The following is a 13,636-nucleotide window of genomic DNA, read 5'->3' on the forward strand; positions in this document are numbered from 1 at the left end:
AAAGTATAATTCGTTCCTTTTGACCTTTAATTTTTTTTTTTTTTATTATAAAAGAATTAGGATATTTCTCAGGGCCTAGCTAAAGGAAAACCATGAAGTTGAAAGACAATAAAACATATTCAGAATATAAATTTATTATTCTGCTTTTTAATAAAGAATTGAGCTGAAGTAGAGTTTGGAGGGCATTCTGTTTCTTTTTTTCTTTTTTTTTTTCCATACAACTGACGGTATGGCCCTATTGCCTCTTCTACTTTTCTGCAAATTTTATTCCTTCTCTCTCTCTTCACAGGTTCAGCCTCTAAGAAATGCTGCTTAAAAATTCTTCTATTGTACGAAAAATATTTTTAAATTGTTGCAGAAAGAAGTCTTTTTAATTCAATCATTATAATACTTTGATTCCGAGTACATGCATGATGAACTTGAAGCAGTCTTACCTTTCTCTCTGTATTCAGCAGCTTTGCTTAAAATTGCTCTTATAGTAGATTCACCCATTATTGCGTTCTTGTCCTATCTTTGCTCTGAACTCACCTTGTACATTTTTCTTTATTATTTCAAGTTTTTCTTCCAGTGAGATTACTTTTCGGATCATTTTCGCACTTCCACTTTTTTTTCACTAATGCTTTTACTCATGATGTTGGGAAAAAATTTTGGGAAAATATTTAAAAATAAAAAATGATTGCAAAGGAGGGACGAGATATGATCAGCAAAATACTATATAATTAGCAGACGACATAAATTTTGGCGGTAAACTTGGAACATAGTGTGCACGGGAAATAATATAGTATGCTATTAAAAATAACTTTGTAAAATGTTTTAAATCGATAACTAAATTATTTCATCCTGGTGAGTGATTTTTTTAAAAAATAGTTAGTCATAAAAATGTATAGATAACATTTTTTTTTAAATCTCTAACATTTATTTTTAAAATGTATATAGGCGCACTAACCGATTTGGGTGTAGAAAAAAAAAATAAAAAATGCACTAATCGAAGGCACATTAATTGAAAATTGCCGTATATATAATATATATATAATATAACGATTTGTGTGCCTCGTATGATATATTAATGATGAATTCTATTGACGGTATTATCATATTCTTATATTCCCATATGATAAATTAATGATGAATTCTATTGGCGGTGTTATTACTTCAGCATAAACACATCGAAAAAAATTTGAAAGGAACTTGGAAACAAGCCATTGCTATAACATATCTATAAAATAAATATAAAATTACTTAAAATAAATAAAAGGTGTTTTAATATATATTAAATATTTTTAAATAAAACTTCTGAAATTAGAAAAATTTGTATCATTTTCATTTATATTTTTATTGTTTAACTTTTATTATAAAAATAATTTTATGTGATTTTAATTAAAATGAGACGAGTTACTATGCATTAATTCATGACACTTTTCTCAGTTATATTAACAGTTGAATATGTGCTTTCTGAGCATTTCTAAGTAAAATTCACACGCATTTTGGTTCATAAAATAGAAATACTTTGAAAACACCTTAACGAGGATTCACATAAACGGTTTAGAATCTGTTGGTGTCTCTTAAATAAATTAAATCACAAAAATATATTATAGTTTATATAACGAGGTACTCCAGGCACAATATTCATCTTTTAATACAAGAAACATACGCTGATGAATTTTTCAAGAACACGCATTATTTCAAGTTAATTCTTTTGGAATAAAATTAAGTTGCTGTTGTTTTATCTCTATTTCTTTCAATTAATAACGTCCTAAGATTCTGATAAACACATATAAATGAAAAATCACTTTTAGAGATTATTATTAACCGAGTATCTTCTTGGATTCAAAAACTCATCGCGGGAAGTCCACACTAACCATTATTCACAATATCTATCATACGTCTTAAACAGATTCACGCATTTCACCATCCTGGTAGTAATATATCGCTACTAATTACATTTTATTCAGCTTTCAATGATGACTTGATGTATATTGAGTAATTTCCGCTATATTTATTCTATAAAACCCTTTCAGTGTCTTATATGTTTCTATCATATCCTCTCTCACGTCTCTCAAGTTCCTGTAACTAACAAATCTTCAATCTATTCCTGATATGAAGCGTTCCAAGGACCTAAAATCATCTCGATCATCTGCCTCCAAATTCTTTCAACTTCATCCACATCTCCAAGAAACTCAAGTAACCAAATTTGAATACAATAGTCAAGACTCGGATTAAAGCCTTATGAATGTGGATAATGACTTCTCTTCGCCCTATTAATTAGAATAATTTTAAGCATGAAGTGTGCTATTCTGCTAATTTTTGCAATATGGCCAAACCTCTTCTTCAGATATGAATCAATTTGCTTATCGCTTCTTTTCATCGAAACAACTCTGAAAATAATTTTCTAAAAAACTTTTTAAAAGGCTATTCTTTTATGCATATGGCTTACGTAAAAAAAATCTGTGGTGAATATGATGGATTGTCCAAAATAGTCAATGCACTCTTAATGAAGTCTTTTCCTCATATTAATACTATTCGAGCTATTTGTCCTAAAAGAATTCTGAAATGTGACAACATATCCCAACCAATATTTAAGATCCAATATGGCGCTATGTTTAATAGCAAAATCAATCTCGGACTTTATTGTTAGGCTTTGTACCGTAGTAATCGACGTGTATTATAATATCAAAAATTACATGACGTGATTTAACATTTTTCACGTCATTTTTCTAACAATTCTGATACAATTTTTGACTGCAGCTTCTTCGGAAAAATGTATAGCAGACTGCTCTTAGATGTTATGCAAACATGTAAGTGAGATGTGAATCTCCAAATGCATATTCGATAGTCTATAGTACAGAAATGAAGTAGCAAGTCTTTCTGAATATCGCTGTCAATAACTTATCAATATTTCAATATTTTAGGATTACCTGGTCGTATCTTTGATCTGGCCATCATTTACTAGGCAGGTTGAAAACTACGGACTTGATCCCAGACACCCCAGTTTTACTTACAAAAAAACCAAACGGTGTGTTTCATTTCATTCCAGGTTCGTCTCCATCCAGTGTTCCTTTAACTGTTTGCATATTTATGTATGTTTGCATAAATATTTCTGGAATACTCAATAAGCCAATTGCTCCATAACTATTGCATTCATTTTTTAATTCCTATTTATCCTCTAATAATCTGGTAAGAGCTCTACTCCAATATGCAAACTGAAACCAAGTGTTTTAGATTATGCACTATAACCATTGAATACTTTTTTTTGACCTCAATATTTGATCATTTCTGGTCTAATATCATCTATTCCGACTGTCCTTTCCATATTTCAAATTTCTAACACCTTTTCTATCTCAGATATTGAAGCGTATTGGACTGATGAGTGGTTTTCTCATGATTAGCTTTTGTCATTGTTTATTTCATTTAATAAATTTTCAAAATGATTACAAAATCTACAACATACTTATTTTCAGTTTTTGTTAACTTTACTGTTACGGTTATTGTTATTTTTAATTTCTCAATTTACAATTTTTGTCCAGCTACTTTTAGAAAATAATTTAGCTTTCTTCTTTCTGTGAGAACATGTGGTAACTAACTTTCCAGGAACTTTCGATATATTATTCCTTCTTATCTTCAAAAAGAAGAAATAGTATCTTCATCTTGAGTGCACCGTAAAATTCTGAATATTTCTAGACTTCGCAGACAGCTTCAAAAGGATGATATCCTAACTCAATCGATTACATTTTGTCAGCATCTCTCAAATGTTGTTCTTGTATTCCAGCTGTTTCACTTTTTCCCCGATAACGCATGCGCGTTATTCGATTTCCATTGTTTGTAAAACGTTTAGTAAATAGCTTTCTTTACAAAGGGATACTCATTTTATTATTACTCATTACTAGGTACTGCTCACTTCTTAATTCAATTCCAATGTACCTTAGTAGTAGGGGATGCATTGCTGACTAGATCAAGATCAAGATAAGATAAGGAATCGTTAATTTCTATCGATTTAATTTCTATGTTAGATTCAGTAAATACAATTTGTTAATAATATTGCGGTCAAATAAAAGGTAATATAGAAATTAACAAAGTTATATATTACAGAGCTAATATTTGTTTGAAATAAATTCCAGTTTCCTAGCTACAGAAAATGTAAACAAACAAACAAGCCATCTACTTGATTTTATAAACAATAAGTTTATAAAATCCTTAATCAGGAATGAATAATACTAGGATATGTGTCATAAGAATTTTACACTAGAAAAGCAGTCATACTTCCGTGAACTGATAATATCGCACAAAACATCAAAGGGAGAACATGAGTCATGAAAAAGGTGACGTTCAGATTGTCGTGTGAGAAGTATTATCAAACCCTCAAGTAAGACCAGAAGAATTCCAATCCCCCCAAGTCAGGAAAGTTCACAAGTAGACACAACAATTATCGATCGCTGGCGGATTTATTAGTCAGCAAAAGACAGGTGCTGTGAATATATGTTAGCCCCAGTAACCTATAATGAAAAAGCCAACTGCATTTTCAGATTTGTGTTTGTGTTCTGTGCTGTGAATATATGTTAGAAATCAACAATTTGGAATATTCCGAAAACCTAGATAGTAACAATATGTTCCCATTCTGGAAAGAAATGTAAGTTAATTTTTTTTAACTTAAAGATAACAATTGATAATTGTAATTTCAATAATCACTGCTCGTATGTTTTGGTAAGCGTAATTCTAATACTGAATAGTTTTTTTTTTCATAAGAATAATCATAAGGTACATATTAGAGTATCAACATGGATACATTAGCGAATTTTCATGTCTAATGTGTGTGTTTGAGGGACACAGCATATAATTATATTATCCAGAAAAGCCTAATAACTGCCGCCATCACTACTCTACTCTAAGAATTCCCACCCTTTAACAGGAAAGAAATACCCCAAAATGTATTGGAAAATTAGTACAGTCATCTATAGAAGAAAAAAAACTATATGTTTGAGTGACATTAGCATATAATTAAATTATTCAGAAAACCCTAAACACGGCTGCCATCACGACTCTACTCTACTCTAAGAATTCCCACTCTTTAACAGGAAAGAAATACCCCAAACTGTATTGGAAATTTAGTACATCCATCTATAGACAGTCAAACACAAAACATGATGACAACGAAGGATGTGTGTCACCCTGGGAAAATTCCAAGATATCTTATCTCAAAAACATCGCCCACAATTCCATAGCCAAACCAAAACACCATGTGATATCACATAGACATATTTTCCACAGAAATTTCCAAACACATAAGGTCACGATTCTTATCTCTAAATAACACCCACAATGCAATAAGCGAACCAAACACACCACGTGATGTCCCTGACAGATGAGGGTCCAGCGAAATTCCAAACATTCCAAACTCTATAGTATGTGTGTTATTATACGTCACGATTACTTATCTTGATCTTGATCTTGTCAGAAGTGTCCCACCAATCACGACACGATTCCTTATCCACTAATATATCTTCCTTTCCATTCAAAACAATAACGTCATTTATTTACAACTAATAAATGATGTCACGTATCTTCATCTGATAACAACACGATCCTTTGTCTTATCTTAATCTTGATCTGGTCAGAAGTGCCCCACCAATCACAACACGAATCCTTATCTCTACCATCACCCATAATTCCATACGTGAACCAAAACACAAGAACTGACGTCACTGACATATATTCCCCCAAGGAAATTCCAAACATTACAAACTCATGACATCATGCACAATGACGCCACCTAATGAACAACCTCACGTCACGATTCCTTATCTTATCTTGATCTTGATCTGGTCACTAGTGCATCCCCTACTACTTACCATCGTAGGGTCTGTGGAGTTCAGTTGGTTTGGACGAACCATTTTGTTGAAAAGACTCAGGTTGCACTCCCGTCTATGACGAGTGGAACCATTATGGGGTGTTTTCGACAAATGGTAAGTTTCAAGCCGGTTTCAAACGGTGGTGAAATTTTTTTTTCTCCAGGAAATGCAGGTCTCTCGAAACAGGCAAACCTGCCTAAGAATATACACACAATATACAGACAAAGGACACTTGATGAATGACGATTAACCAACCTATTCCTCCAGATTTGGTTTTGAATACTTGCACAGTGAAATATCGGTCTACGCGTCAGGTTAATTCAGTAAGGATATACTTTCGTGTCCAGGAAACGAATCCAAACACATCACTGTCAACAGTAACAGAAACATGACTTTTTTGTTGGTTTTGTTTTGTTTTAGGATAGCACTGTCAGAATAAAACATGCTGAACAGTGTTGTGACAAATAATGCCAGCTGTAAAATAAATAAATAATACCTATTTAATTAAAAACGTAATCAATTTTGAAGAACGATTTTCTCCATACTTGAAAGTTCACTAATTTTATACTATTTTTACTTGAAACTGTTGATTTACTGATAGCAAACATTTTGCAGCAATTATTAGTCAATAAAACCCTTCATAACAAATAAAACACGGTTGCTGTGGAGGGTCCTATTCTTTCATATAGTGCAACACCAAAGCAGATCATATTCTCATAGGCTGAGGTATATTTTCTTATGCTTTTTTTAATGAATTATCAATGCCATGTTGAAGACACTTTGGTTTTTCATTCAAATGTAATTGCAAATTTATTAGTTTATTTTCTATGTGAAAAAAACTCAAAAGATAATCAAATGAAACATATTAAGCTGGTTTGAGTGTGACTCTTGTTTGCCATTTTTAGACAATTGGATAGCATTTCTGCTGTCCTAGACTCCAACCTTCATGCACGGTAAGTTCTAGTGTAATATGAATCCTTGTGAGTATCTTTAGATTTTAGACAATTTTGTTGTTAAATGTGAGACCATACCGCTTATACAGAACCCTGAAGTGGTTTAAAAATACAATGGTTGGTTTTCTGGTCTCCAGAACAGACATTTCGGATTATCCATTAATGCTTGGCCCACCTGCAGTGCTAATCTACAACACGTTCGCAACGGTGGTGGGTGGGATTGTCATAAATATATTATTTGATGTTTGTATAAAATATAATCTTAAAAACGAAAGCAAATTAAATATTATGAACTTCTTGCCCTTGTTCCAGTGCATTTTTAAATATGGATTCACAAGAAAATGCTGATAAATAAAAGTTACTATCGATTTAAACCTAACAGCCAATAACGGAGATGTGTATTTTGTAAGGAATGGGAAAGATGACGCCACTAAATTAGGTGAGTGATGAAACGCTGAATAAATTAATTACTTGAAATCGAATAATCTACTTTTATATAAAAAAGTCAATTATTTAATTAACTTATTATATATATACTTTTTTATCTCGATTTTCTCGATGTAGAACATAAAAGACTAATGTGTAACGCATGGTCCTAAAAGAAAATCGAATCACTTCAACACAAACATAAAAAAAAAGAAGCCTACAAGGCTACCAATTAACAAGCAAAACAGATAAAATAAAGAATAAATGTATCCACTGAGTCTATGTCAATAGAGCCAATAACTAAGCAAACTGATCTTGACACTAGTCAGAGTTACGACAATAAAAGTAGAATCAAAAATAAAAATAACGATTGTGCATAGAGAAATATAACCTTTGATATAAGATCTCTCAGTAGCATTCTACTTAAGAGACAAAGTTTCCCAAGAAGCTTTTATTTAGTGCTTTTTATTATGTTCCATTAGACCTTTGTTGCAGAAGGTTATGTTACACCGTATACTTTTATTTTTATATCACCTTGATTGTCGAAATACTCACTAGTTTCAAGAGCAAATTTGGCTTAATGGCTTACTTTGTCGAGATAGAACCAATCGATAAATTTATTCTTTGTTTTACATGAATAATAATACTTTTTAAAAAAAAAAGACAAAGCAAAACTAAAGCTAGTACCTAACCTGTAAAAAAATTTACTTCAATATTTTTTTTCTAAATGGAAGGCAGAAATTTTTCTTTTACAATCAGATAGTTGCCTTAGATGCATTATAAGAAAGTGTTTTTAATATATATATATATATATATATTCATTTTGCGATTTTATTTGTTTGTTTTTAATTTATAAAAAAAAAAGCTCATGCACGAGAAAAAAGCTTTTGTTTACATATATATATTTTTATCGTCTTTACAAAAGAGCAGTATGTACTAATATTAAAATGCTTCAAAGAAAATAATTCGACTAAACCTAAATCTGGTATTCAGTGTCATTGTTATGATGTACAATACTTATGAATCATGAAATGTTCTCCTATCGGAACAAAAAAAAAGCTTTGGAGCTTCGTATCCAGGTATACTGATAATACATCATATCACGAAGGAAGTTTCTTGTAGCTATAGTTTCTTTTTGCTTTATTAAAAATAAATAAAAAAATCAGCTCATACACTGGAAAAAGCAGTAGTTTATATATTTTCATCATTCTACATAAAAGTAGTATTTTCTGAACTATACTTCTGAAGCAAATTCGACTGAAGCGAATTCTGGTGTCAATGCCATTGTTATAATATTTGATAATTATGAATCATAAAAGGTTCCCCTATCGGGAAAAAAACGAAGTTTTGTAGCTTCGTATCCAGGTATACTAATAATACATCATATCACGAAAGATTTGTTTTGTAGCTATTGTTGTTTTTTTGATTTATTTAAAAAGAAAAAAATCAGTGCATACACGAAAAAAAGCAGTAGTTTACACATTTTTATTATTCCACAAAAAAAAGCAGAATTTGTTGAACTAAAATACTTCTGAGACAAATTCCCATAAGCTAACTTTGATATTTAATGTCATTGCTATTTTAAAATTTATGAATCCTAAAAAAAGTTCCCCTATCGGGACATAAACGAGGTATTAGAGCTTCGTATCCGGGTGTATCGTTAACACATCATATCACGAAGGAATTGTTTTGTGTTCATGAAAATACTGTTGGGTATCAGTTTGGCCCATCTTCAAAGGTGCTTCCGAATTTCCCCTCCCACTTCCCATAACAGACAATTATCCGAACATAAATAGCTGCGGAAGCCGTTAGCTTGTCCGGAACGTGAAATGGTCGATAACACGTTACTTGAGGCGGCTATTCATAATAGTGTGCGGTATTTTCTCAGTAAATAAGGACCAAGATGAAGACAAATGGACTCGCACCGTCGCTCAGTAGTTCCCGCCAACAGAATCGATCACCTTTTCGTGCGTTCCTCTCTCTCTCTCTCTCTCTCTCTCTCTCACTGTTGTGCGCTTCTCTGTTCAAATAGTTTCTTGTGCTTAGCTGCGTGAACGAAGCACTGACAGCTGAAATAATGAGGGCCGACCGTGCAGCGGAAACACCCACACTCACAGGATAAAATGCCACAATGAACTTCGGTATTCTAGCCGGAATTTGACGAGACTGGGTATGAAAAGCGTTGGAAATGCGAATAAGAAAACGTGTGTATCCTAATAGAAAAGACTTCGGCGACAAAGAAGTGGTCAAAGAAAACGAAGACAAAAAAAATATCTTGTTGATCTAGAACCAGGGTATGGGTGTGATATCAGTACGGAGTTAATCTTCTTAGTAACTTTACTGATTGACTAATTCCTTCTTTTCTTCTTCATTCATCAAATCACGGTGTGTTTACTTTGATCAGAAAGATAAGACAAAGCTTTGGATTCATTGATGTACTTAACGTAATACTCCAAGCGTAGCAGATTTCACACTGTTATCAATCGCATTATGATAAACTAAGCAGGTTGTTATCGTAATAACACAGGATTACAGTAACTAGATAGTGTCCAACAGTTTGGGTAATGGAAAACGAACCGCATGCAAAAATTAATCATACATCAGCTCGTTGTTATCTAAATTTGGGGGAACAATGAAGAAAACTGACAATAAATGTCCAAAAATGTAATAAAAATATTTAAAATATTTCACTAAAATATCAGAAGTTCCTGAATTCTTAGATCAGTTGATAACGACTTTTGGCTGGCTGGAGAGTCTTGATTTCGAATCTTTTAGGTGGGTGCGAGGAAATTCAAACCTGCTTTTCAACTGATTTTGAAATAGCCAGTTTCATACGGAAGTAGATGGTCTTTTTCTCCAGGAGACTTGGATTTTTCTGAGAACTATGGAGAAAAACCAGACAAATAAAATAAAACAGAAAAAAACGGAAAAAGAACATACTCAGCTGGCAGGCATATAATATAATTAACGCTCCTATAATAGCATTAATTAGGTGTTTATGATGCTAAGTTATTTTTTAATGAAAATTTCGCTCATGAAAAGATGTAACCCTATAGTACTTATAGTATCAGGGTAGGCTAAGGGTTACATAATCCATAAACTCTTTTTTTAGAAGGCAAATTATTTCAGCCATAAACAGATAATGGTTTCATACCAGGCCATGAAATCCAACTACTACAGAAAGGCATTTGCATGAATTATCATTCGTGGGACTCAGAACCTAGGCCTCTTGATTAAAGAACCGAAATGCTAACCACCCGGCCACCTAGAGATCGGCAGGCCATCAGCAGTTATAGCCAATTGAGCCTAACATATTATTAATTGCTATAAGAAAATAATGATCCATACCGGTGTGTATATTCCTCTTCTCATACGTAATCTATATTGCTACGCAAAGCAAACAGATATACTCAACTATGTGTCTGCATACTGTCAGTGATGCGTAGGATCTTCGAAGAAAACTGTAGGACTTTGAAGAAGGTGTTATCATAAATGATTGATTTGTTTGATATTGATAATCGAGTGTATACTGTAGATTGCAATTTGCAGTAGTTCGAATTAGTAGAATTAGTTCGCAGCAGTTCAAATACTACTATAACACTTGACAAAATGCTGCACAGTCTTGTCTTGGTTGCTAAAAAAAAAAAAAAAAAAAAAAAAAAAAAAAAAAAAAAAATCCAAGCCTTCAACCATAACAATAAATCGGATAAACTCCACATATGAATAGGGTATTTCAGGTTATATATTTGAGACAATTTAATTACGTTTATAATTAAATAATAAATAATGAAAATGCTGGTCTGATAATCACATGTTTCATAAGAGAAAACGTTTGTTCACAAATGCATCACGATAATAAAGATAAAAATTAGAATTAAAATAGAACCCGCATTTATGAACAATTTCAACAATTTAATATTTGGGCCGTGAGCATATTCGAGACTGATGTAATATAAACAATTACCAAAAAAAATCTGTGGCAAATGAGTTTGAAGGAAGGAATTTCTGCTTGAATTTTCGGTTTGATTGACTTTGCTTAAACAAATATTTCTCCAAAGAGTTCTCTGTATATTTTCGAGGATCAGATTACAATTGTTATTGGGTCTATTCCTACAGCTGCTCTAAATCGTTCTGCGTGATTACCCGTTACTGCAGTAGCTTCTATGATATTCCTTCTGGTACATTTGCAACTGGCCTATTTCGATCTAAGTTGCTGATGTGTGCTATTCGTCCGCTGTCGCTCTGAATTGCAAAACTATACACTATCTTTCTTTATTGCATACTTTGTATGGTCTAGAATAAACACACGCGATAGACTCTGAAGAAGAGGTGGATTCTATTGATGATGCCCGTGTGCCTAATAAACTGGCCACTAAGTGTATATTACAGGAGCCTTGAACTATCCAGCAAGAAACTTCTCATTAGGTAACCATCTAAAGATGATTTTAAGGCAGGTGCCTTTTGATTATCCTTGGATCATAAAAAGATAACTTGTCTTTTGCTTTAATATATTACGTAGAACTAAGAAATCTTAACTAAGTACGAGGTTTGATTAATTCTTAATGCTGTTTCTAAAAGTTGTTAATTTATTAAAACTTATAATATATAAGTTGAAAGGGTACTGAACAAATTTGATGGAATGGATGATCAAGATTAAGTGGTTAGTCCATCTGCTCTCCAACCAGTAGGTCGCTGGTACGATTCCACCATGGGCATGGATGTATGTGATTTATTTTTATTTTTTTATCTATTTTTTATAAGTAGAAGATGAATTTCGTCACCTCGTGGGAGATCAACTCCCCGCTTGTCGGTGGCCTGTAGTAACTTGGGGAAAAAAATGCCACGTTTGGTCTCTAGAGTATGGTTTCCGGAACACTTAAAAGTGAATTTAAAAAATACAAACTAAAAATTAAAAGAAATAGCAAAATATTCTTAGTTCCCCCCCCCACACACACACACAGTACAAATGCATTATATGCCTAAAAACTTACGTACAGGGAATACCAACCTTTTTGAGTTCAGGAGCACTTTTGAGATAAGGAAAAAGTACTGGAGGCACCCCCCCCTCCTACCCCGTCATCTTTTTTAAAGCAATCAAACAATCAAGATAAATTTATTTTGGATAAATAAACAAAAGGCTCGTTGTAATTCTGTCTTTATTTGAAAGGAACAAAAATGGTTTAAAGACATTAAATAAATTGTGAAGAAAAATGGATTTTAATGGGATTCTTGGAGTTGCATATCATTGACAAGTCCTTCGTAGGGGGGAATACAAGATGATGTTGCAGATCGCAAACAATCATCGAGATGTTCATCCTTTTTAGTCGCGATCTGCATTTAGATTTTATGATGTTCGTGGTGGAAAAAATGACTCTCACAAGTATGTTGATCCAAAAAAAAACACCTTATCTTGTATGCACAACTTTTTAAAGCAGGAAATCTTTTTCACTCCATCAACAACCAAAGGTTTTCATTACCTTTATATGACTTCAATGTGATATCATTCCTGAGATCTAAAATTGCCAGTTCTACTTTTTCGGTTGTTGCATTGTTCAAGTTTGTGATGATTTCAGCAATTTCGGTCACACTTGAGTCTGTAAAAGGATTTAAAAAAACGATACCATTGGCTCAATGGTGTTGAACTTCTGAAACCTCTTGTCAAATTCCTCTGAAGCATTTTAAGCGATTTAACAAACGATTCCAGGACAAACTCTCTGTTTTCAATCATTTTCTTCAGATTTAGGAAATGATTGAGATATTTCCCCTCCAAATGATATATCCACAAAGTCAGCTTTTCTTTGACTGATCTGATCAAACTTACCATCATCGCATGCGTTTATCCTTTCCTTGGAATTTTAAGTTTAGAGAATTTAATTTTTCTTCGATATCCGTAAGGAAACCCAAATCCATTAACCAAAAAGGATCACTTAACTGCTGATAGTTCTGTCCTTGGGAAATGAGAAGTTCTTCTTTCATCTCTTCAATGGAACTCACAAATCTTGAAATTACTTCTCCTTGGCTTAGCCAGCGAACTTCGGAATGAAGCATAAGTTCTTTTTTAGTTACATCGTCGGTGCTCTCAATGAAACACATTGAGTTGATTATTTTTAGAACTGTTTTCATAATGTGGCCGAAGGAAAGAACTTTACCACACAATGCTTCTTGATGAATAATGCAATAGTATGATGTAAAGATCAGAAATAAGTTGTCCTCTCCGCAAAGAGCAATAAATCCTTTGGAAGTACCCACCATTGCTGAGACTCCATCAGTGGTGATCGCTGACAACTTGCTTAGAGGGAAATCTATTGTTTCGACGTATTGTTTAAACATACGGTATATTTCGATTCCTGTTTCACCATTCATGGGCAATAATTTTAACAGCTCCTCCCTAACAGGAAAGTCCTCAAATACCAT

At 32.8% G+C, this 13,636-nt stretch overlaps 1 protein-coding gene across 1 annotated transcript; it reads right to left on the reverse strand.

Annotated features, from left to right (window-relative positions):
- Positions 1 to 13,045: 13,045 nt before the first annotated feature.
- On the reverse strand, positions 13,046 to 13,636 carry LOC150108010 (general transcription factor II-I repeat domain-containing protein 2-like). Its single transcript, XM_090415752.1, has one exon. The coding sequence runs from the start codon at positions 13,634 to 13,636 to the stop codon at positions 13,046 to 13,048; it is 591 nt and encodes a 196-aa protein (XP_090271878.1).

The sequence above is a fragment of the Typopeltis vanoorti genome, chromosome 3 (genome assembly GCF_054136105.1).
Source record: "Typopeltis vanoorti isolate ZY-2024b chromosome 3, IOZ_Tvanoo_1.0, whole genome shotgun sequence".
NCBI classification, from domain to species: domain Eukaryota; kingdom Metazoa; phylum Arthropoda; class Arachnida; order Uropygi; family Thelyphonidae; genus Typopeltis; species Typopeltis vanoorti.